Source organism: Pseudophryne corroboree, chromosome 11 (assembly GCF_028390025.1).
Source record: "Pseudophryne corroboree isolate aPseCor3 chromosome 11, aPseCor3.hap2, whole genome shotgun sequence".
NCBI lineage: Eukaryota > Metazoa > Chordata > Amphibia > Anura > Myobatrachidae > Pseudophryne > Pseudophryne corroboree.
In genome coordinates, this window is record NC_086454.1 from 48,333,542 (window position 1) to 48,359,494 (window position 25,953).

General features: G+C 46.9%; 1 protein-coding gene across 7 annotated transcripts in view; it reads right to left on the reverse strand.

Moving 5' to 3' along the window:
- The window catches only part of ANO1 (anoctamin 1), a 303,304-nt gene that overhangs the window by 87,064 nt on the left and 190,287 nt on the right, over positions 1-25,953 (reverse strand). The window contains exon 1 of one of the 7 annotated variants that reach the window (XM_063944145.1): positions 12,548-12,685. The exons of 5 other annotated variants lie outside the window; for them this stretch is intronic. In XM_063944145.1, coding sequence (XP_063800215.1) covers positions 12,548-12,643 — 96 coding nt within the window. In that variant the 5' untranslated portion in view covers positions 12,644-12,685. Of the gene's footprint in view, positions 1-8,285; positions 8,391-12,547; positions 12,686-25,953 lie in introns of those variants that run through there. One more of the 7 variants, XM_063944146.1, reaches the window with a different exon arrangement.

A 25,953-nucleotide genomic window follows, 5' to 3' on the forward strand; every position in this document is an offset into this window, starting at 1 on the left:
ACCATCTATCTTTTGACCGGATACTGTTCCGTTAATGCCAATAGACAAAAGGAGAGTGCAGAAGAAAAAGAAAAAGAAAAAAACAACTTATGATGAAATATTTTTTTTTTCTGTAAAATCTCCTTACAACTAATAGGACTATTTCCTCGTCCTCCAAAAAATAATAATAAAAGCATATCATGTTTTTTCCATTAGCAGTGCAACTGGACGCTCAAGTCCTAGTTACCGGTCCCACCGAAAATAAGATTTTACTTACCGATAAATCTATTTCTCGTAGTCCGTAGTGGATGCTGGGGACTCCGTCAGGACCATGGGGAATAGCGGCTCCGCAGGAGACAGGGCACAAAAAGTAAGCTTTAGGATCACATGGTGTGTACTGGCTCCTCCCCCTATGACCCTCCTCCAAGCCTCAGTTAGGTACTGTGCCCGGACGAGCGTACACAATAAGGAAGGATCTTGAATCCCGGGTAAGACTCATACCAGCCACACCAATCACACCGTACAACCTGTGATTTGAACCCAGTTAACAGTATGATAACAAACGAAGGAGCCTCTGAAAAGATGGCCCACAACAATAACAACCCGATTTTTGTAACAATAATTATGTACAAGTAATGCAGACAATCCGCACTTGGGATGGGCGCCCAGCATCCACTACGGACTACGAGAAATAGATTTATCGGTAAGTAAAATCTTATTTTCTCTAACGTCCTAGTGGATGCTGGGGACTCCGTCAGGACCATGGGGATTATACCAAAGCTCCCAAACGGGCGGGAGAGTGCGGATGACTCTGCAGCACCGAATGAGAGAAACTCCAGGTCCTCCTCAGCCAGGGTATCAAATTTGTAGAATTTTACAAACGTGTTCCCCCCTGACCACGTAGCTGCTCGGCAAAGTTGTAAAGCCGAGACCCCTCGGGCAGCCGCCCAAGATGAGCCCACCTTCCTTGTGGAATGGGCATTTACAGATTTTGGCTGTGGCAGGCCTGCCACAGAATGTGCAAGCTGAATTGTACTACAAATCCAACGAGCAATAGTCTGCTTAGAAGCAGGAGCACCCAGCTTTTTGGGTGCATACAATATAAACAGCAAGTCAGACTTTCTGACTCCAGCCGTCCTGGAATTATATATATATATATATATATATATATATATATATATTTTCAGGGCCCTGACAACGTCTAGCAACTTGGAGTCCTCAAAGTCCCTAGTAGCCGCAGGCACCACAATAGGTTGTTTCAGGTGAAACGCTGACACCACCTTAGGAAGACACTGGGGACAAGTCCGCAGTTCTGCCCTGTCCGAATGGAAAATTAAATATGGGCTTTTGTAAGACAAAGCCGCCAATTCTGACAATCGCCTGGCCGAGGCCAGGGCCAACAGCATGGTCACTTTCCATGTGAGATATTTCAAATCCACAGATTTGAGCGGTTCAAACCAATATGATTTGAGGAATCCCAACACTACGTTGAGATCCCACGGTGCCACTGGAGGCACAAAGGGGGCTGTATATGCAATACTCCCTTGACAAATGTCTGGACTTCAGGAACCGAAGCCAATTCTTTCTGGAAGAAAATCTACAGGGCCGAAACTTGAACCTTAATGGACCCCAATTTGAGGCTCATAGACACTCCTGTTTGCAGGAAGTGCAGAAATCGACCTAGTTGAAATTTCTTCGTGGGGCCTTCCTGGCCTCACCCACGCAACATATTTTCACCACATGTGGTGATAACGTTGTGTGGTCACCTCCTTCCTGGCTTTGACCAGGGTAGGTATGACCTCTTCCGAAATGCCTTTTCCCTTAGGATCCGGCGTTCAACCGCCATGCCGTCAAACGCAGCCGCGGTAAGTCTTGGAACAGACATGGTACTTGCTGAAGCAAGTCCCTTCTTAGCTCCCGAGGCCATTAGTCCTCTGTGAGCATCTCTTGAAGTTCCGGGTACCAAGTCCCTCTTGGCCAATCCGGAGCCACGAGTATAGTTCTTACTCCTCTACGTCTTATAATTCTCAATACCTTGGTTATGAGAAGCAGAGGAGGGAACACATACACCGACTGTTACACCCACGGTGTTACCAGGACGTCCACAGCTATCGCCTGAAGGTCTCGTGACCTGGCGCAATACCTGTCCCGTTTTTTGTTCGGGCGGGACGCCATCATGTCCACCTTTGGTATTTCCCAACGGTTCACAATCATGCGGAAAACTTCCCGATGAAGTTCCCACTCTCCCGGGTGGAGGTCGTGCCTGCTGAGGAAGTCTGCTTCCCAGTCGTCCACTCCCGGAATGAACACTGCTGACAGTGCTATCACATGATTTTCCGCCTAGCGAAAAATCCTTGCAGTTTTGCCACTGCCCTCCTGCTTCTTGTGCCGCCCTTTCTGTTTACGTGGGCGACTGCCGTGATGTTATCCCACTGGATCAATACCGGCTGACCTTGAAGCAGAGGTCTTGCTAAGCTTAGAGCATTATAAATTTGCTCTTAGCTCCAGTATATTTATGTGGAGAGAATTCTCCAGACTTGATCACACTCCCTGGAAATTTTTTCCCTGTGTGACTGCTCCCCAGCCTCTCAGGCTGGCCTCCGTGGTCACCAGCATCCAATCCTGAATGCCGAATCTGCGGCCCTCTAGAAGATGAGCACTCTGTAATCACCACAGGAGAGACACCCTTGTCCTTGGATATAGGGTTATCCGCTGATGCATCTGAAGATGCGATCCGGACCATTTGTCCAGCAGATCCCACTGAAGAGTTCTTGCGTGAAATCTGCCGAATGGAATCGCTTCGTAATAAGCCACCATTTTTCCCAGGACTCTTGTGCAATGATGCACTGACACTTTTCCTGGTTTTAGGAGGATCCCGATTAGCTCGGATAACTCCCTGGCTTTCTCCTCTGGGAGAAACACCTTTTTCTGGACTGTGTCCAGAATCATCCCTAGGACCAGCAGACGTGTCGTCGGAACAACTGCGGTTTTGGAATATTTAGAATCCACCCGTGCTGTCGTAGAACTACTTGAGATAGTGCTACTCCGACCTACAACTGTTCTCTGGACCTTGTTCTTATCAGGAGGTCGTCCATTTTCTTTGAAGACGAATCCTCATTTCGGTCATTACCTTGGTAAGGACCCGGGGTGCCTTGGACAATCCAACGGCATCGTCTGAAACTGATAGTGACAGTTCTGTACCACGAACCTGAGGTACCCTTGGTGAGAAAGGCAAATTTTGGGACATGGAGGTAAGCATCCCTGATGTCCCGGGACACCATATAGTCCCCTTCTTCCCGGTTCGCTATCACTGCTCTGAGTGACTGCATCTGGATTTGAAACTTTTGTAAGTGTTCAAATATTTCAGATTTAGAATAGGTCTCACCTAGCCTTCTGGCTTCAGTACCACCATATAGTGTGGAATAATACCCCTTTCCTTGTTGTAGGAGGGGTAATTTTATTATCACCTGCTGGGAATACAGCTTGTGAATTGTTTTCAATACTGCCTCCCTGTCGGAGGGAGACATTGGTACAGCAGACTACAGGAACCTGCGAGGGGGAAACGTCTCGACATTCCAATCTGTACCCCTTGGATACTACTTGTAGGATCCAGGGGTCCTGTACGGTCCCAGCGTCATGCTGAGAACTTGGTAGAAGCGGTGGAGGGCTTCTGTTCCTGGGAATGGGCTGCCTGCTGCAGTCTTCTTCCCTTTCCTCTATCCCTGGGCAGATATGACTCTTATAGGGACGAAAGGACTGAGGCTGAAAAGACGGTGTCTTTTTCTGCAGAGATGTGACTTAGGGTAAAAAACGGTGGATTTTCCAGCAGTTGCCGTGGCCACCAGGTCCCATGGACCGACCCCAAATAATTCCTCCCCTTTATACGGCAATACATCTTTGTGCCGTTTGGAATCTGCATCACCTGACCACTGTCGTGTCCATAAACATCTTCTTGCAGATATGGACATCGCATTTACTCTTGATGCCAGAGTGCAAATATCCCTCTGCGCATCTCGCATATATAGAAATGCATCCTTTAAATGCTCTATAGTCAATAAAATACTGTCCCTGTCAAGGGTATCAATATTTTTAGTCAGGGAATCCGACCAAGCCACCTCAGCTCTGCACATCCAGGCTGAGGCGATCGCTGGTCGCAGTATAACACCAGCATGTGTATGTATACTTTTTAGGATATTTTCCAGCCTCCTATCAGCTGGCTCCTTAAGTACGGCCCTTTCTGTAGATGGTACCGCCACTTGTTCTGATAAGCATGTGAGCGCCTTATCCACCCTAAGGGGTGTTTCCCAACGCGCCCTAACTTCTGGCGGGAAAGGGTATACCGCCAATAATTTTCTATCGGGGGAAACCCACGCATCATCACACACTTCATTTAATTTATCTGATTCAGGAAAAACTACAGGTAGACATACAGCACACACATAGGGAATGCTCTGATAGAGGACAGGACCCACTAGCCCTTTGGGGAGACAGAGGGAGAGTTTGCCAGCACACACCAAAACGCTATAATTATACAGGGACAACCTTTATATAAGTGTTCCTCCCTTATAGCATTTTAATATATATTCATATCGCCAAATCAGTGCCCCACCTCTCTGTTTTAACCCTGTTTCTGTAGTGCAGTGCAGGGGAGAGCATGGGAGCCTTCCCACCAGCATTTCTGTGAGGGAAAATGGCGCTGTGTGCTGAGGAGAATAGGCCCCGCCCCCTTTTCGGCGGGCTTCTTCTCCGGAGTCTGTGATATCTGGCAGGGGTTAAATACATCCATATAGCCTCAAGGGCTATATGTGATGTATTTTTCGCCATACAGGTATTATACATTGCTGCCCAGGGCGCCCCCCCCCCCCCCGCGCCCTGCACCCTCCGTGACCACTGTGTGAAGTGTGCTGACAACAATGGCGCACAGCTGCAGTGCTGTGCGCTACCTGATGAAGACTGAAAGTCTTCTGCCGCCTGGTTCCGGACCTCTTCAATCTTCAGCATCTGCAAGGGGGGTCGGCGGCGCGGCTCCGGGACGAACCCCAGGGCGAGACCTGTGTTCCGACTCCCTCTGGAGCTAATGGTGTCCAGTAGCCTAAGAAGCCAATCCATCCTGCACGCAGGTGAGTTCACTTCTCTCCCCTAAGTCCCTAGATGCAGTGAGCCTGTTGCCAGCAGGACTCACTGAAAATAAAGAACCTAAAAACTTTTTCTAAGCAACTCTTTAAGAGAGCCACCTAGATTGCACCCTGCTCGGACGGGCACAAAAACCTAACTGAGGCTTGGAGGAGGGTCATAGGGGGAGGAGCCAGTACACACCATGTGATCCTAAAAGCTTACTTTTTGTGCCCTGTCTCCTGCGGAGCCGCTATTCCCCATGGTCCTGACGGAGTCCCCAGCATCCACTAGGACGTTAGAGAAATAAGCTGTAATAACAAATGACCTCTCTAGCCTCGGAAAGGCGGATAATGAGAAAAACGTCCCTCTAAAGGATTTTAAACCACGTCGGCTACATTAAACATGATATGTGCCACGGATCCTCAGTCTATTGTTAATTATGACATTATGAATAAACTCGTCAATTTTCAGCCGATTAATGTTTAAACAAAGTGTGAAAGTTGTATACATTGTGGAATGTGATGGTGACCCCCTTTCATACAGAGAACACAAACATAGCCATGGTTTATACAAGTGTGATATACAATCAGGATAGGATTACAATACAAAGACAATGACCTTGTATAACCTTCTTTAAAGGCCTGATACCTCTTAGATTCCTCTTGTACAAGCTTACAGCGTTACAAACACAAGTGTGTTATGCCAGGAGGATATTAGACTGTAAAGGGGGGTACTCACGGAGCTATCGCTGCTTAAAATCTAAGCAATCTGACTAGATTGCTTAGATTTTAAGCCTGATCGCTCCGTGTGTACCCCTCACAGCGATAGCGATGCGCAGCCCCGCGCATCGCTATAGCTGGTGCTAGATTGGCTCAATCTAGCAGGTCGCTCATTTCACCCGCTAGGTGAAATGAGCGCCCCCCCCCCCCCGTCTCCCCTTGCACGCTCAGCACACATCGCACTGTGCTGAGCGGCGGGAGAGATGTGTGCTGAGCGGTTCTCTCAGCACACATCTCTCCCGCATCGGCCAGTGAGTACTGGCCTTAAGCTCCACTGGGCCAGGAATCGATGTGTATGATTTAGGGGTCTATTCATGAAGCAGTGAAAAGTGTGGAGAAGTGAGCCAGTGGAGAAGTGGCCCATCACAACCAATCAGCATTGAATTAACATTTATAATTTGCATACTATAAAATTGTACGGAGTAGCTGATTGGTTGCCATGGGCCACTTCTCCACTGGCTCACTTCTGCTCACTTTTCACTGCTTCATGAATAGACCCCTAAGTCTCTCTCTGTAATAATAATATTGAAATCACCTCCAGGCAGAGAATTAAGTGAAGATGGTAAAGAACTGCAGGCACATGAGAATAAGCCTCAGTACGTCCGAGTTTTGAAGTGCTAATGAAACAGTCAGAGTAGAGCGGCCCTGGCTTATCTCTCCTGGCAGCCTGTGTGCTTATAAGTAACCGCTACCAATGCTGCAGCTCGGAGACCGCTCAGTTCCTGCATCTGGCAGAGTCTTAGCCCTGATAATAAGACACAGAAGAAAAGGACGATTTCAAACACTATAGTAACTGAAACTGGAAAAATAGCAGCTACTGTGTCTGAGAGTCCTGTGTGTGGCCTGGGGGCCATAGCGGGAATGCATTCAGTGTAACTATGCCACTTTGCTGATCTTCACGTTTCCTCATGTACTTTATTATTATATAGTAACTGTTGTCCCTGGCGCTGCCTGTGTTTGATCGTATGCATATATATAATTGGATGATCATACCCTGTACATTTGAAACCACTGTGAAGAAGGACCTTGCTGACCTTTACAAGCTGCCAAAAGTTATGTTTAGTTTATTGTCTCTACAGATTTTAATTCAGGTAACTGTCTAGTTTAATGATAGGTCATTCAAATGGTGTGGAACTACAAGTCCTCTCATGCCTAGGAATAGCCCCCTTCTCAAAGAGACCTGCACAAAAATAAACAAATCAATATATATTTTCTTAAAGATTCCCTTTGGTTAATACCATCCGGAGATGGGGGGGCACTAGTCAGGTATTCAGGTGGCACGCCGCACGCGTACTAATGGAACACTTCTATATGAAATAGAGACTTAGGGGGACATATACTAAGCAGTGATAAAAGTGGAGAAGCGAGCCAGTGGAGAAGTTGCCCATGACAACCAATCAGCATTGACGTAACATTTATAATTTGCATACTATAAAAGTATACAGAGCAGTTGATTGGTTGTCGTGGGCCACTTCTCCACTGGCTCACTTTTCCACTTTTATCACTGCTTAGTACATGTCCCCCTAAGTCCCAAACCGAGATGCACTGGGATTTGAAGTTCCGCAATAGCTGTAGTTCCACAAGTCAACCAAAGCTTGGTCTGATTTGTCCTGTCGTTAGCCCTGAATTGGGGTCTATTGGGGTCATTCAGATCTGAAGCTGGGCTGCGAATCTTGCTGTCTTGCGTTCAGATAGTCGACGCCTACAGGGGGAGTGTATATTCGCCGTGCAAGTGTGCGATGCTGTGTGTACGCCGAGCTGCGAAAATCCACTTTGTGCAGTGTGCGCGCAGCTCAGGACTTATTCCTACAGTGCGATAGAATCAGGCTGATCGGGGCCGGAGCTGACGTCAGACACCCTCCGTGAAAACGCTTGGGAACGCCTGCGTTTTTCTGAACACTCCCAGTAAACTGTCAGTTACCACCCACAAACGGCCTCTTCCTATCACCTTGCAAACGCCCGTGCGAACAGAGTTTTCGCACCATCCTGTCGGTGACCGGCGATGCCTGTTGTCCGACGCGCGTGCACATTGCAGTGCATGCGCATTTAGTACCTGATCGCCCGCTGTGTGAAAACGCACAGCCGCAATCAGATCTGAATCACCCCCTATATCCCCAGGCACTCAAACATATACTGTAGCATACAGTATATGCTCTGTTGACCCTCCTGGATATAGGTGTGTAGCAGTCACTATGACCCACACGCAGAACTCCACAGAACTCTATAAACACTTCCGTTCCATGATTTTAATGACCCAAGAAATGCCAGTCGCACAGCAGGACCAGAAACTCTCAGAAATGTAAGTAACTAAAAGTATTTAAAAATCCAACACCACTTGGATATAACACTGCAGCCAAGAGCAACAGAATAAATGAGCAATGTAACCGACAGGTAAGTACTCTGAATACTCACAGTTAGCGACACCATTGAGACCTAGGACCTTCGCTCGTCTCCTCCTAAGACATGCAGAGAAATGAGACCAGGCAACTTGTGACTCTGGAAACCTAACCACAGGCAGATCAGCCCAAAAGTGGGTGGGTTCCAAATGTCACCCAACACCTCTCATAACCCTAAACCCTTTACACATACTACAGACATGTCACATGAATCCCACTAAACAAAGTATGTACTGTACAGACACGCAGGTCTCTGGTTCTGTGACCTGTGCTCCCAGCCAAATAAAACACCACCTAACTCCAGGAGACATCACCGTGCAGTGGTCAGTACTGCCACCTATGGGTCATTGGCTCCCCCCACCCTTTGTCACCTCCAGCAGCCATCACCTACCCATCCTGTTACATTGATTGGGACAGTCTGAGCATTACTGAATATAAACAGTCACAATATATATTAACAGTTTCTTGCTTTGTTAACACTTTGCTGGTAGCGAATTCCAGAACTAACCAGTTACATAGCAACTAGAGACGCTCTGAGAACATGGCATTCCGTTAGAATAAAAGTTAATAAATACAGCTACAGCAGCACCATGTATGTGCGTGTGGACAGTAGATAATGATGCAAAGAAATATTTTCTATTTTATGGTAAAGGCAATAGATTAAGGGGGACATTTACTAAGAGCGGAGAAGTGAGCCCATCAACCAATCAGCAGCTCTGTATCATTCTATAGTATGCAAATTATAGATGTTACTTCAGTGCTGATTGGTTGCCATGGGCAACTTCTCCACTGGCTCACTTCTCTGCTCTTATCACTGCTTAGTTTATTAAATGTCCCCCTAAGTTTACAATGGGGTATATGCCTGCCCCTGAGAATTAACATTTCTCACTGCCGCATCTCTCTCCGGCCGGGTTCCCAGATAGGGAAGAGCGGGTTCGCGCCATCTATCATGTTACACACTGGTGATACTTAATTCTGCACTGAAGCATAATGAAATAGCGGTTTCCGCGTGTTTGTAAAAATAGCAAAATAAGCTTGATAAATATTGCCCAACGAGTTTGTGCAGTTTCTGATTGTATAGACTGATGCTACACATAAAGGGATTGGTAGCAAAATGTGTTTAAATAAATCACTCAAAAGTATTGACAAAAACAGTGTCTATCTGCAGATTCCAAGTTACCCATATCTGCATTGGGAAGCATATGTGCCCGATTCATGAAAAGCCCTTATCCCCAACATGCACTTCCTTCTCCTGCCTATAGTAGGTGCAAATGCTCATAGCTGCTGGTCTGCATGAACCGCTGGTGTGGATCATCAAATCGACAGTGTCTAGGTCGACCACTATAGGTCGACAGTCACTAGGTCGACAGGGTCTGAAGGTCGACAGGGTTTCTAGGTCGACATGTGCTAGGTAGACAGGTCAAGAGGTCGACATGAGTTTTTCGTGTTTTTTTAGTGTCGTTTTCTCTGTACAGTGACCAGGAAGCCCAATTAGGGCACCGTGTCCGCTCGCCATGCTTCGGGCAAGGTGCCTCGCTCCGCTACCGCTTCGCTCTGCACAGATTACCATTCCAATCATAGTCCACGTGGATCGTTAAATATGAAAAAGTAAAGAAAAAAAATGTGAAAAACTCATGTCAACCTTTTGACCTGTCGACCTTCAGAACCTGTCGACCTATTGTGGTCGACCTAAACATTGTCAATCTTCAGACCGGATTCAATGAGCCGCATGGGCGTGAACAGACCTGGCTCCACTAAGCTTTGCTTATATGAAAATGGCCGTCCCCATCGCATGTCAAACTGTATGTTATTCTTATTACACCCTATTGCCGTGACTCAGACAAACTGCATGTCCACACAAAAGTATTTTGTTGTATTACTTGTTTATTGTTTGACTTCTGTTCTTTTCTGTTTGTTGCTTAAAACTCTTTAATAAAAAATACACAATAAAAAAAAAAAATGTCTGTCTTCACGCCCGTTACGCCTCTCTGGTTGTACGGTGAGATGTGTTCAAAAGGCATATGGGTCTATATAGACCAGGGGTGAGGAACCTTCGGCCCTCCAGCTGTTGTTGAACTACACATACCAGCATGCCTTGCTACAGTTTTGCTATTTAGCCATGCTAAAACTGTTGCAGGGCATGCTGGGATGTATAGTTCAACAACAGCTGGCGGGCCGAAGGGTCCCCAACCCTGATATAGAAATATTACCGTGCGTTCACTTTGTGTGTGCGCGCAGTGCAAAATCACGCCTCTCAAGTCTCAACCCTGCACTAGCCCCGTGCAGCAGAATGGAAGCTCTTATTTTTATTTAAGAAATGGTAAAGGTGTAGGCAAGGTATTTCCTGCACTATGGCAGCTGTACTAGCTAACACTGTGTGTAAGTTGTTTGGTTCCTGACACCATTTGGCTGTCCCCCTCCCACTCCACACATAAGGAATAGTATAGTCACCTAATAGTATATTCTCCCAGTAGTTTAGGGACAGGTATGAAGTACCGCAATAGTCCCTGTAATAGCCCTGTCCCTTCAGTGTGGCTGCCCTAGACTTTGGCCCTTTTTCAAAGCTGGTCCTGGCTGCCAATGACTGCATAGATGCGTGGTAGGAAGGCGAGGAAGACTGTCATTGTCCGTTACAGCTGCTCAAAATAATATGTACTGTAGTGACGATAGCACAAGGGAAACAATGAGCAAGCAGCAGCTTCTATGGTGATTCAAGCAGTACATTTAAGAGGGGTGTGGTATGTTAGATAGAATAGACTTATGGGCCCTACACATTTAAAGATCCGCCGCCGAGCTGCCCGACGGCTGATACGGCCGACCCGGCAGCGGGGGGGGGAGGGGGGGGGCAGTGATGGGGGGAGTGAAGCTTCTTCACTCCCTCCATCACTCGGCTCCATTGAAGTGCAGGCAAATATGAACGAGATCGTCCATATTGGCCTGCATGCACAGCCGACGGGGCACCAGCGATGAACGAGCGCGGGGCCGCGCATCGTTCCTCGCTTTGGCCTCCACACTGAAAGATATGAATGATATCTTGTTCATTCATATCTTTCAGTGAGATCGACCAGTGTGTAGGGCCTGTTAGGTCGACAATAAGTAGGTCAACATGAAAAAAGGTCAACATGAGTTTTGTACATTTTTTTTGGTGTTGTTGTCTTCGTAGAGTGACGGGGAACCCGAATTAGTGCACCGTATACTCGGACACGGTGCCTAGCTGCGCTCGGCTCAGGTTACCGTTCCCAATTGTAGTCCACGTGGATGGAAGTATGAAAAAGTTCAAAAAATTAATTTAAAAAAACAACAACTCATGTCGACCTTTTGGCATGTTGATCTAGAGTCCCTGTCGGCCTAGAAACCACGTCGACCTACTTACTGTCGACCCAAGTCTTGTCGACCTAGAGACCGGATCCCATTTAAGAGTAATCTGACTGAGATCAAGTAACCTTATACTGTTGGCCCAAAAAGCAGGACCATCGTCGGAAGATACGTCACGCATTGGGCACCCAGGGAGGAAAAATCCTTGGCTGAAGAGCTGGATCTTTCCCGGGGCTTTTAAAGGAGCACTGACTTGCTAGATTGCAGCTGAATGTCATTATGTAATATGCAGCGATACAGAATGATTGGCACTACAGGGTCTTGTTAAGTAGTGATACATTTTGGATACAGTTTTGCAGTCAACAGTCAAAATTTCAGTATGAGAATGTTGACAGTTGTAATGTTAGTTATAGCATTTCAACTATGCTGACATTATGGGGTCCATTTATCAACACGTTTTCGCTATTTAAAACTTGTTGCATATAATAAATGGTGCTCCAGCCAATCGTCTTCTGTCGTGTGTTTGAAAAATGAGAGGTGATTGGCTGAAACACCATTTATCATCCGCAACGGGTTTAAAATAGCTAAAATGCGTTGATAAATGGTCTCCTATACTTTTAAATCATGATTGTAAGGTTAATGGATAAAATGCTCCAAATAACATTACAACTGCATCGGCATTCTCCCGTCGACTGTTGGCGGCATAAATGTAAACTATGTCATTACATCACGTTAAATAGACATTTAATTAGAATACTGTCTAAGGCAGGGTTAGGCAGCATGTAGATTTGTTGTGGTTTTGGAACTGCAAGTCTCAGCATTCCCTCCCAGCAGCAGCCAGTACAGCCATAGGGTGCCTACTTCTGAAGTATTAAGAATTTCTGATATTGTATACAATCAAACAGGCCAAAGTGAGCGAGCTCAACCATCCATATGTGTACATTGTGGAATCACGTAACTTACTTGTATTAGACCAAACTGTTTGGGCTGATCAGCACACTTGGGGGGCAGAGGCAATGGTGATTCATATACACACAGGTCATCGTCTGCCGAGTCCATCTTCACATGCACTCTGGATGAGCAACAGGACAAATGGAACACCTAATTCCTCAGGGTAATTAAACCCCCAGCTGCACAGGGAAGCAAAACCCCTCCCAATAAGGTATTCTACCAGCACTCATTATTAACCTCAGCTCCAGAACTGAAACCTTCCCTTATGCTGCTTTCACATCGCAAACCCTGCTTTTAAAACGTGTTTTAAAATGGGTCTGAGCAGTTAAACCCCCTTCACATCGCATGTTGTAACCAGTATATTACCATTTCATTACCGTTTTGGTACCTTTCACACTGAACCCGTTTCTCCCATAGAAAACAGTAGTTGTCATTTTAAATGGACTTTTCTGGCCCACACATTATTAATAATTATTAATTAATTATTAATAATTTGGCTAGTCGTATGATGGAACCCAGCAGCTTCAAGCATCTTTACCATGTTTTTGTAGATTACTGCATCCTTCACTGTCCCAGTGATTTGTCTAGCAATTTCTTCATCCCCTCTCATCCTAAGCAGCTCCCTAACCTCCTCATCACTCCAATTTGCCATTTTAAACTGTATTCTGTATAATAAAACATTCCCTTCACTCTCATGTGTTTCCTCCAGTTTATTTCCTGCTTCTGCCTGGTGACATCACGCATGGAGACAGCCTATCACCATCTGTGGTTTGGAAATACCGTTTCAGAGCCTTTCACATTGCACAATGAAACGGGTCTGAACCGTGTAGGACCCTGCTTTTTACCCGTTTTAAAATACCAGTAATCTGTAACCAGTAAATTCAAAGTGGCCCTTTCACACCGCAGCTAGAACCGTTTTGGAAGGCTTAAAAATCGGCAATTTACCGGGTTAAAGCTGCGGTGTGAAAGGGGTATAAGTGACTATGGGCTTAATTCAGATCTGATCACTCCTCTGCAGAGTTCTGCAATCAGATAGCTGCTGCCCTGAGAGAGTGAAAACCCACCCCGTGCAAGTGTGCGCCGTGCAAAAAACGCCACCAGACAGCGGACATCTGTAAATCCGTTCGCAGCTCACTCACCATCTAATGATTTTTCCAGTCTGTGCAGTGTGTGCGCAGCGCAGGACTTACTCCTACAGTGCCATACAAACAGGCAGATCGGGCCGGAGCTGACGTCAGACACTCGCCCTGAAAACGCTTGGGAACTCCTGCATTTTTCCTGGCACTCCCAGAAAACGGGCAGTTACCACCAACAAAAACGTCCACTTCCTGTCAATCACCTTGCATACGCCTAGCGATCGAAATTTTCACACCATTCTATCGCTGTTTGGGCGTGCGCGTTGCGATGCATACGCATGCACAGTCATTCGATAATCGCCCGCTGTGCAATTTCGCACGACAGTGATCATGTCTGAATTAGGCCCTGAATACACAGCTCCTATAGAATCTTCATAAGAGGAACCTTATAGAATCCTATGAATTCTGGGATGTAACGACCAGACTCATCCCTGCGTATAGATAACCCAGCACATAGATTGTGTGTAAGACCACAGAGTAACTATCTAACTGGAGCTGGAGTCAGCCTGAGAATACACTGGGGTCTATTTATCAACATTCAGCATCTCGCCACCACAGCAGCTCCAGTAATATGTCGCCCCGGTGATGCGGACCTGGCAGAGGTAAGTACCGATTTATGGCAGCCGCTCAAGGTCCTTCTCTGCATGCGCGACCTTGGTAACATATGCCCACTGCTCCAGAACCCGGCCTCAGGCGCCACTGTTACATTTACAGTAAATAGCATAGCATGAGGAAGCTATCACAGAGGAGCCCCGCGATGGCCGTCACAGGAAATAGCTTGCCATGGCCTCCAGCGGAGATAAACATCGATGGCTGCCATCGGAGATACACAGGGATGGCTGCTCCCAGAGATACCCAGCGATGGCTGCCATTGGAGATACACCGCCATGACTGCCCCCAGAGATACCTAGTGACGACTGCCATCAGAGATACCCAGCAATGGCTGCCCCCAGAGATACCCAGCGATGGCTGCCATCGGAGATGCCTAGTGATGGCTGTCACTGTAGATACTCGGTGATGGCTGCACCCAGACATACCCAGCGATGGGGTGATCGCTGCCAGCAGAGATATCCGGTGATTGCTGCCCCTGGAGGTGCTCCATCATTGCTGCCCCCAGAGATATCCAGCGATGGCTGTCACTGGAGATACTCTGTGATCACTGCCATCAGAGATACCCGGTGATTGCTGCCACCAGAGATACCCAGCGATGGCTGTCACTGGAGATACTCTGTGATCACTGCCATCAGAGATACCCGATGATTGCTGCCACCAGAGATACCCAGAGATGGCCGCCATTGGCGATACTCGTTGATGGCTGCCACCGGTGATACCCATTAATGGTTGCAACCGGAGATACCTGGCGATGGCTGCCATTTGAGATACCCAGAGATGGCTGCCGTCGGAGATACTTGGTGATGGCTGTCACTGGAGATACTTGGTGATGGCTGCCCTAGAGATACCTGGTGATGGCTGTCACTGGAGATACCTGGTGATGGCTGTCACTGGAGATACCTGGTGATGGCTGTCACTGGAGATACCTGGTGATGGCTGTCACTGGAGATACCTGGTGATGGCTGTCACTGGAGATACCTGGTGATGGCTGTCACTGGAGATACCTGGTGATGGCTATCACTGGAGATACCTGGTGATGGCTGCCCAGGAGATGCTTGGTGATGGCTGTCACTGGAGATACCTGGTGATGGCTGTCACTGGAGATACCTGGTGATGGTTGTCACTGGAGATACCTGGTGATGGCTGCCCAGGAGATGCTTGGTGATGGCTGTCACTGGAGATACCTGGTGATGGCTGTCACCGGAGATACCTGGTGATGGCTGTCACTGGAGATACCTGGTGATGGCTGTCACTGGAGATACCCAGAGATGGCTGCCGTCGGAGATACTTGGTGATGGCTGTCACTGGAGATACTCGGTGATGGCTGCCCTAGAGATACCTGGTGATGGCTGTCACTGGAGATACCTGGTGATGGCTGTCACTGGAGATACCTGGTGATGGCTGTCACTGGAGATACCTGGTGATGGCTGCCCAGGAGATGCCTGGTGATGGCTGTCACTGGAGATACTCGGTGATGGCTGCCCTAGAGATACCTGGTGATGGCTGTCACTGGAGATACCTGGTGATGGCTGCCCAGGAGATGCTTGGTGATGGCTGTCACTGGAGATACCTGGTGATGGCTATCACTGGAGATACCTGGTGATGGCTGTCACTGGAGATACCTGGTGATGGCTGTCACTGGAGATACCTGGTGATGGCTGCCCAGGAGATGCCTGGTGATGGATGTCACTGGAGATACCTGGTGATGGCTGTCACTGGAGATACCTGGTGATGGCTGTCACTGGAGATACCTGGTGATGGCTGTCACTGGAGATACCTGGTGATGGCTGTCACTGGAGATACCTGGTGATGGCTGTCACTGGAGATACCTGGTGATGGCTGTCACTGGAGATACCTGGTGATGGCTGTCACTGGAGATACCTGGTGATGGCTGCCCAGGAGATACCTGGTGATGGATGTCACTGGAGATACCTGGTGATGGCTGTCACTGGAGATACCTGGTGATGGCTGTCACTGGAGATACCTGGTGATGGCTGTCACTGGAGATACCTGGTGATGGCTGTCACTGGAGATACCTGGTGATGGCTATCACTGGAGATACCTGGTGATGGCTGCCCAGGAGATGCCTGGTGATGGCTGCCCAGGAGATACCTGGTGATGGCTGCCCAGGAGATACCCGCAGTGATAGATATCAGAGGCAGGAATAAATGGCAAATAGAAAGAATCAGTTTTTGCAGGCGTCCTCACTGATTGATAAATCAGCTCATAAGAATCTCCTACAGTAGGTCATGCTGGGACTTATAGTATCACAACAGGTGCAAAGACACAGGCTGGGTTATACAAGTTCCTATAACCGTTATAACAAGTGTTCCACTGTATCAGGACTTTTCCAGTCTGTCATGTACAGCAAATACCGGCGGATACGTGAGAGATGTTACACGGCAGCAGCAGCAGCAGGAACCTCCTGCAATCAGTGGGGACTTGCATTATGCCCTCTGGTTGTTACTGGGAATCTCCCAGGAGCAGAGGTGCAGAGTATTTCTGTAGCGTTGGAGCTATATCCAGCACACCTGCAGTTACAGAGAGTTTCCGGAGACACTACACACACAATGAAATTGCACTTTTTAATAAATAGCAATTTATAATCCTAGGCAATAAAAACCAGGGAATGCCTTATGAGGCACGCTGTATGGAATTTTACAGTGAAAAGTAGGGACATTTCCAGCAACATATCTGTAAAAACTGGGACTGTCCCTGGAAATCAGTAGCGTTGCCTCCAGTCCATGATAACGCTGGACAGTCCAGGAATAATGACATATGCCCCGAGTCCGGAGGTAATTTAATCCCAGATGTTACATGTCCAGGATTGTGTCCTGGTAGCTGCTGCTGCGATGTCTGTTACTACCATCGAATGTTCCTTTCGATGTATGTTCTCCTGATGTGTAATAAATCACAGGGAGAAACGCTGATTCATCGGAATGCCCAATGTTGTCTGTTTGCAGCGGCCCCCCTTCTCTGGGTAGTGCCCCCCTCCGCCCACCTCTTCACAGAGGTGCTTCACTAGTGCTGGCATTTGGGTCCCCTCTCCTATTATCTTACCAGTAATATTCGGGAAGATGGTGCATGTGCACAAGACATCACAGGCTATGTCACTGTAGTTGTCACTTGGAAGATGGTGCCCTGTAGGAGGGAGGAACCACTTACTGTACTGGTACTAGGTAGGTATACTGTGGACACATGGTGGGCCTGATTCAGAGATTTAAGTAAATCCGATATTTATGCAAATCTCCGATGTTTAATGATCTGCGGAAATGAAGATCAGGTCCTGCCGCATGTCGCAGAGCAGCTGCAGACTTCAGATGAGTGATAGTCAGCAGCCGTTCCAGAAATGGGGGCATCGGCTGTGTTTTCTGGGTGTGCCAAAGGCAGTGGCTGCGTCCTCGGATGCAAGGACGCAGCATGATTTTACCAGTAATGTAAGGGATACTCAGATGTCCGATGTTCACACAGGAGATCCAATGCTGCGTCTTCTGACGCAGCCATCGGGTAGCAGAAGCCAGTAGGAGGCGTCTTTTAACACAAGACTTCTCCTGCGACTTTTGCAGACAGTACTTTAGCACAGCCGCTGCGTACAAATATGTGAATATGATGAAGAAAAGTTGTTTGCTTACACATAAGAAATGGCTCATGGTTTGGAATGCTGGATGCTTTGTTCCTTTAAAATGACCTCAGGCTCAAACAAGAATAATATAGACAGGGGGTAGATTGCGCTCTCTAACAATGTAAATGCAGCTCAAATTAAACCAAAAGGAAGGACCACCATTCCCTCTAAACAAGAGTGAAACATAAAAACGTACGGTTCTGTAAAGTGCGCAACAGATGTCTGTATTCCATTCTTTCTCTCACCACCCAGTATTCTTCCTGGAATCCTCTTTCCCTTCTATTATAAACAAAGGAGGACAGCTAAAAAAAATCTCATAGTGGAGTATTATTTGTTCAACAATTGGCACCCTGGTGTGTGTAATGAAAAGATATGTGGAATATCCAGAACAACAGCAATAGGCCTGGCATCTTAATCCCAGCCAATGGTAAATTAGACCCTATGCTGCTTCTACACCGGTTATGTAAACAGATCACAAAGTTAGAGGATCTTTATAGCTTGTGCCCTAACTGATGTTCAATGGAGATCGTACCTTTCAGTAAATCACTATGATGTATCTTTCTCATATGCAATTCTCCTCCATATGGACCAATTCTGCTGTACAGAATCAATGTACCTATGGTAGGGGGACAAACTGCCCCATGTAAGGAAGGGGTTAACCAAGCGGTTCCCAAACTAGGTGCTGTGGCAGTCTGGGGTGCCACGGAGAACTTAAAAGAGCACTACAGGTTGGTGGTCCAAGGCCAAATCAAATTATTTATGGTCAATAGGCAAACCCGATGCTGGCAGCTGCCATTCATAGAATATGTGACTAAACAGCAGCACAGCCCCGCCCACCGCCACATAACTGACGCTCAGGATGGCGGGTAACCTCAATATACTTCATGTAATAATCTTTGCTCAATCAATAAGAAACTGTTGACCTAGGAGGGAAAATGTTCATACTCTAGGGTGCCGTGATTCAAGGGGGTCAGTATGAAAGGATGGCGTTCGGGATGCCAGTGGTCAGTATACTGACGCCGGCATCCTGATCACGGCGATGCCGAAAAAGGTGCGCAGGGAATGCCAACCACTCTCCCCTTCCCCCTTACCCTCCCTGACCGCAGCCTAACTCCCCGATTGGTGCCTAACCCTAACCTCCATGATTGGTGCCAAACCCTAAACTCCCCCCGGTGGCGTCTAAACCTAACCCCCCCTTCCGGCAGCCTAAACCTAACCCGCCCCCCTTAGTACCTAACCCTAACACTCCCCCAGGTGGTGCCTAACCCTAACCCCCCCCCCCCCCCCCCCCTTCCCGCAGCCTAACCCTAACCTCCCCAATTGGTGCCTAGCCCTAACCCCCCCCCCCCCTCTGCAGCCTAAACCTAACCTCCCCCACCCCGTAGCCTAACCCTAACCCCCCTCGGAGTGTGGCTAAACCTCACCCCTCCTCCCGCAGCCTAATCCTAACCCAGCAGTGCATACATACCTTCGGGATTCTGACTGATATCGTCATCGGGATCCTGATCTCTTTTGGATGCCGGCGTCGGTATTCTGATGGCTGTCGGGATTCCGGTGTTGGTATTATGGCTGCCGGGATCCTAAACGCATACCGATTCAAGAAAGTTTTGAAACCACTGGGTTAATATTTGGGGATTCATGTGGTGACTCCGCCCCTTCTTCACACCTGGTTAATTCAAGGTCTACGTTAGGCCTCTTAATTGCATGTGTCTGTGATGGAGGAAGCACCCGGACCTCTTTTCATCCATGTGAAGCCTGGGGATGTATGCTATGATGCAGCTGTAACACTGCTATGCTATTGCTGGAACACTACTGTGCTGCTGTGACCACCTAGTGCCAGAGTGAATTATTCAAGACTGTGGCTAAGGGTCTGATTTAGAGGTGGACGCAGATGCATTCAGTACTGAGTATTCGCACGCAGCGGTACTGGGAGAATATGCTAATTCTGCAACCACTGTAATCTGTACAGAGATGCCCACAGGCCTTAATGTCCATTACAGATAAGCTGTCGGAGCCATTATAACAGTGTATACACAGACGCTGGCTACAACACATCCACAAAACCAATGTGACACATCTGCGTTTGACCCCCCCCCCCCATATTATCTCCCGGAAATGCTCGCTATCTCTCAATCACTCCGCTGTCGGCATATAATCGACACACATGTGCACTGCGACTGGTGCAGTGTCTAAATTACCCTCAACTGTGCAAACATTGGCACAGCGTCCACCTCTGTCATAACACTGGAACTACCTGCCACAGTACTAGTTTGACCATACATGTAAATTGCCAAATTAGATGAGTTCCAGCCATTTAGCGATAGGTTCATATGGCCAAGTTAGTGACTATATATAAAGGCTGACAGCGGTCAATTTCTGGCCACATTTAACGTCATGTCCGATAATGGTCCAGTTGATTTTGTCTGGGTTATTATTGATCATCGAAACCATACGGGACCACACAACTGTGACTTCAGGCATACTGCCTTATATCACTGCAGATAGTGTAGTATGTATGGGCAGTATTATACAAATAGCAGCAGTGCTTTAAAATGTATCAACAAAGGCCTCTAATCTCTAGGTTTGGGGGTAGGGGACCCCCTATTTTCTAATAACCAGCACCAGGCTGAACCAGCCAGGAGGATAACGCTATAGCAGGTAGACACACAGCGTTGGGTCCCCCTGCCATACCTTCAACCAGCCCCAAACTGGAGAGCCCATTTTTAAACCTTATGCATAATGCGAAACTTGATCGCAAACTTGATCTGGGCAGCGCTTCCCCAAACACGGGTCAATCTGTCTGTACTATTCTGCCGCAAATGTTCTGCTGCTTCTAACGGTTCTACAAACACAATGGTTAGTAAGTACGGGGTTTCTATTGTAGCCTACATTCAATAATCGATGGTCGACCCGATAGTCTATTGCTGTCTAAAGTCAGGTTTTTCTGCAAATTACCAGCAAATTTGCATTTAGTAAATCTTTAATGGGCAAAATCGATGGAAAATTGCGGGAAGAAACAAAAGAAAGGCTTAGTAAATATCCCTGGAGGTGTTAAATGCTGAGACCTTACACAGAGCAGGAAGAAATCCTATAACGCTGCCAGGCTGGGGAGCTTCAGGCACGCTAGAACAGAGGCTATGTAGTGCCTGCAGTGTGCCCCCCAATTTAATCTGCCGTCTTCCATGTGAAATAATCGGTGAAGGTATTTGTGAAGACTTTGGCACTGTGCTATCTTCTGTGCATACACCAAATGCCATGGACATTATACAGAAGAATGCCCAGCGTGCAAAAATAAGGAGAGGACCTGCATGCGGGAGGGGGGGTGCTCTACACAAAGCCCCCCAGCTGTTACTACGCCTTAGGTAAGCTGCATAGAAAAGTAGTGTATTTACCCATGCATGGTAGCGTAGCATAGATCTGCACTGGTAGCGTACTGTATGTGCCCAGCTGATGTCGGGCATACGTCACATACCCTTACACCAGTGTTTTAGCTATGGTTCTGATTCTGAGCCCGATGCCTAGTGGCTTTAGTTGCGGGCAGCAACGGAAGCCTTATCTACTACCTTATGCTAATGCCAGATTCCGTACATCTAATGTGAGGATCCGTGCGTCTGCAAGCAGAAAGCTGCGCCACCCGCTCCTTTTACCCCAAGCGCCATCATTTCTATCCTCACTTGCTCCAGCCCCGTAGTAGACGCAAGAGATCCGTTAGAAACCAGCTTCCCTTCCCCGTTGGGTATGACTCCGAATGTCCCGGAGCTTTAGATAACATTTGCTTAAGTGCTGGTGTCACTGACCTAGAAGCCAAAAATCATGAGTAAGAGACTCCGGGCTGAGTATATTCCCTATACACCCAGAGATGCTGAAAAACTCTGAGCCTCAGGTTAAAACCACAAGTGGAAAGAACTGGTGTTTGGCAAGTGCTAAAATGTGAGTGTTACATACAATAACCTGCAACCATCTACACCAGGCATTCCCAACCACGGTCCTCAAGGCACACTAACAGTGCAGGTTTTAGTGATATCCAGGCTGCAGCACAGATGGTTACATCAAAATAACTGAGCTACTAATAAAGTCACCTGTGCTGAAGCCTGGATATCACTAAAACCTGCACTGTTGGTGTGCCTTGAGGACCGTGGTTGGGTATGCCTGATCTACACCAGTGGTTCTCAAACTCGGTCCTCAGGACCCCACACAGTGCATGTTTTGCTGGTCACCCAGCAAGTGCACAGGTGTATTAATTACTCAGACACATTTTAAAAGGTCCACAGGTGGAGCTAATTATTTCACTTGCAATTCTGTGAGGAGACCTGCAAAACATGCACTGTGTGGGGTCCTGAGGACCGAGTTTGAGAACCTGTGATCTACACCATAGGTCTGCAAACTCGGTCCTCATTACCCCACACAGTGCATGTTTTGCAGGTAACCCAGCAGGTGCACAGGTGTATTAATTACTCACTGACACATTTTAAAAGGTCCGCAGGTGGAGTTAATTATTTCACTTGTGATTCTGTGAGGAGACCTGCAAAACATGCACTGTGTGGGGTCCTGAGGACCGAGTATGCAGACCTATGATCTACACCACAGGTTCTCAAACTCGGTCCTCAGGACCCCACACAGTGCATGTTTTGCAGGTCTCCTCACAGAATCACAAGTGAAATAATTAGCTCCACCTGTGGACCTTTTAAAATGTGTCAGTGAGTAATTAATACACCTGTGTACCAGCTGGGTTACCTGCAAAACATGCACTGTGTGGGGTCCTGAGGACCGAGTTTGAGAACCACTAATCTACACAATCAAATAGTACACAGCGTATAACAATGTACAGATGTTCTAGCAAAACAATTAGACGACCAAGATGCCATGCGACTAACAAGACAGTATTTACAGCGTGAGACCAGCACATAGTGATTCCACCCCGTTCTGCAGAGGATTACATAACACACTCCCCGCTCACATCTATTTTTGGGTGTGAGTTTAATTCACTTATTTCTTAATAATGTCCATAACCAGATTAGAAAAGAATGAGAATTACGTGTATGCATGTGACGCGCTCCCACAACTATCAGTAAAGCGGTTTACATCTTTAGCTTATACGTTGGGACAGGTGACATAGTTATGCTGTAAGACAGGAAGCACTTAATTAAGCTCATAATAAACCTTTTCATTCTATTGTTATGCACTGTCTACCAAGACTTTTATTGACGATCCTGTGGCTTGTAAAATGATATCCCCCCTTCCCTTTGGATTATGTCTCCCCTGCCCATCCCAGTACCCCGGATATTGCAGCAATGGACAGGTCGCTTCTGCTATGTATTAAATATTACAGTACATCAGGGGTGCAGTATAATGCTAATGCAATGTGTATAGGCCCTCATTCCGAGTTGATCGGTCGCAAGGCGAATTTAGCAGAGTTACACACGCTAAGCCGCCGCCTACTGGGAGTGAATCTTAGCTTCTTAAAATTGCGACCGATGTATTCGCAATATTGCGATTACTAACTACTTAGCAGTTTCAGAGTAGCTTCAGACTTACTCTGCCTGTGCGATCAGTTCAGTGCTTGTCGTTCCTGGTTGACGTCACAAACACACCCAGCGTTCGCCCAGGCACTCCCACCGTTTCTCCGGCCACTCCTGCGTTTTTTCCGGAAACGGTAGCGTTTTCAGCCACACGCCCCTGAAACGCCGTGTTTCCGCCCAGTAACACCCATTTCCTGTCAATCACATTACGATCGCCGGAGCGATGAAAAAGCCGTGAGTAAAATTACTTTCTACATAGCAAAGTTACTTGGCGCAGTCGCAGTGCGAACATTGCGCATGCGTACTAAGCGGATTTTCATTGCGATGCGATGAAAAATACCGAGCGAACAACTCGGAATGAGGGCCATAGTATTCTGTTTCATTAAACTTGCTTAGTTAATCATTATTAAAGGACGCCTGTTACTTACTCAATACGGATGGTGTTACTGTATCACAGGACTGAGGTCATGGGTTCGATTCCCACCGTGGCTCTAACTGTGTGGAGTTTGTATATTCTCCCCGTACTTGCGTGGGTTACCTCCGGTTACTCCGGTTTCATCCCACAATCCAATAATATACTGGTAGGTTAATTGGCTTCTAACAAAAATTAAGTAGTGTGTAAGTGTGTGCGTATACATGTGTATAGGGTAGACTAGATGGGCCAAGTGGTTCTTATCTGCCGTCACATTCTATGTTTCTGTGTTACTCACGACAGCTATCTTGAGAGAGGGACCAGTGTTCATTATAATTCTATGATTCACTAATAATTAGTGGTGGAAGCAATATTCAGGAGAAAGCCCTTCATCAATTCCAAAGAGCCAGCAATAGCGCTGAATGACTTATCGTAGGCGTTGATCCAATTGCGGGCAATGCAACGGCAGTGGCACACCAAATCGCACCTATTGTACCATGATTTCTTCCTGAAATCGCATATCTGTGTTTCCAGCCCCATAGGTGCTGCGTACAATAGTACACAATCTCAGGCTGCGGTAAGTGCGACATATGATCGCAGTATATTGCGGACCTTGCCAAAACACACAATTAAAGTGACCCCTCCGATTCAGCTATGTCAACCAAGGACAACAGTGGCTCATCTAACCCCAGACTCGCAGATTCTCATATACAGCCCTATGGGGCTGTGACCAAATATCCGCAAGTCCGGGGCTACCATACTGGCAGCACATGGCTGCACTTACTTGCACCACAAGCCAACTCGTAGCGCTATTTAAATAAAATCATCATTTATTCTACATATTATCGGTATGCATTCACAACTGGAGGGTAATAGCTGTTAAAGTACAACAAGACCTGCTGTTAGTCTTAATGTGCTGGTTACTAATCTTAATGACATACTCAATATATTTGTTCCTTGCTCAGTCGTTTATAAAACGATCATTTAAGCAGATGGAATGTACGGATTACTCCTCACGGCACCATACCATGTGAAATGTATTCTTTATTCTCAGGTGCTGTCATGGGTAGTGTCCCATTCCACAAGACGCCACCCTGCTCTGTGTTGCAGAACAGAACACTTTAAAGGCAAATAAGAGTTTGCTTTACAATTGTAGAACGTCACATGATGAAACCAGGTCCGCTTTCCAGCAAGCATTCAGGTTTGATGCAGCCTCTAAGCTCTAATAAGTGTGGGGTTAAATAAGAATGTAAATGGCTGTGTATTTGAAATGTGAGACATTATATATGGTTACATCCATGCCTATAAGCTCATGTTGTTTTGAGAGACAATAATTGTATATCTGGTCGTATTGAACATTTAATTTATAATTCACCTGTGTGTTTTTTTACATTAATGGTTTTAAAACTTTTTAACAGTAAAACCAGCCAAGGTTCTAGAATATCTAGGCAAAATATCTGAATGTGTAAATGGATTTTGGATTAAGGGATATCCGCTATTGGAAAATGTGACCTGCTTCTCCCGTAGATTCCCAGCACCCCACTGCTTGTACAGCTGCCAATACCTCTCCCAATATCGGTTGCAGAGGTACAGTACAGTGCGGATGGATTTGGTTCTCAGGTGCAGGGTGATCAGTGACACTACATGGCCCAGCCACAGGTAACAGGGGACCCTTATTTTGCACACAAAACTTGAGCGTTAAGTGTATGCCCTCATTTGGCCAATTCCATTAACTGTCTTTTTTTTTTTTTGTCCCTGGTTGGATTTCTAATTACCCACTTGATGGTGAGAGTTTTCCCTTATGTTCTGCTATCGGCGTGTTTCCCAGAATTAAAATGTGTGGGGGCTGTAATTCTTCTTGTTTACTTACAGATTCCCCAGGGAGTTACAGTCTAAGTTTTACTTGTGCCACCCGTGTATACAGACCTCCACACAGATCCGAATCTGGTGTTATATAACAACAGCAAACTCTAACACCACAAATTATTACTTAATACAGTACAGATAGTCATGTATAATAATGTGACATTGCCAGACTGAATGCGGACGCAAGTGAAAACAGGTAACTAATCCAAAGAAGGCATAAAAATGGGGGTAATGGCTTATGCCACCCAAGT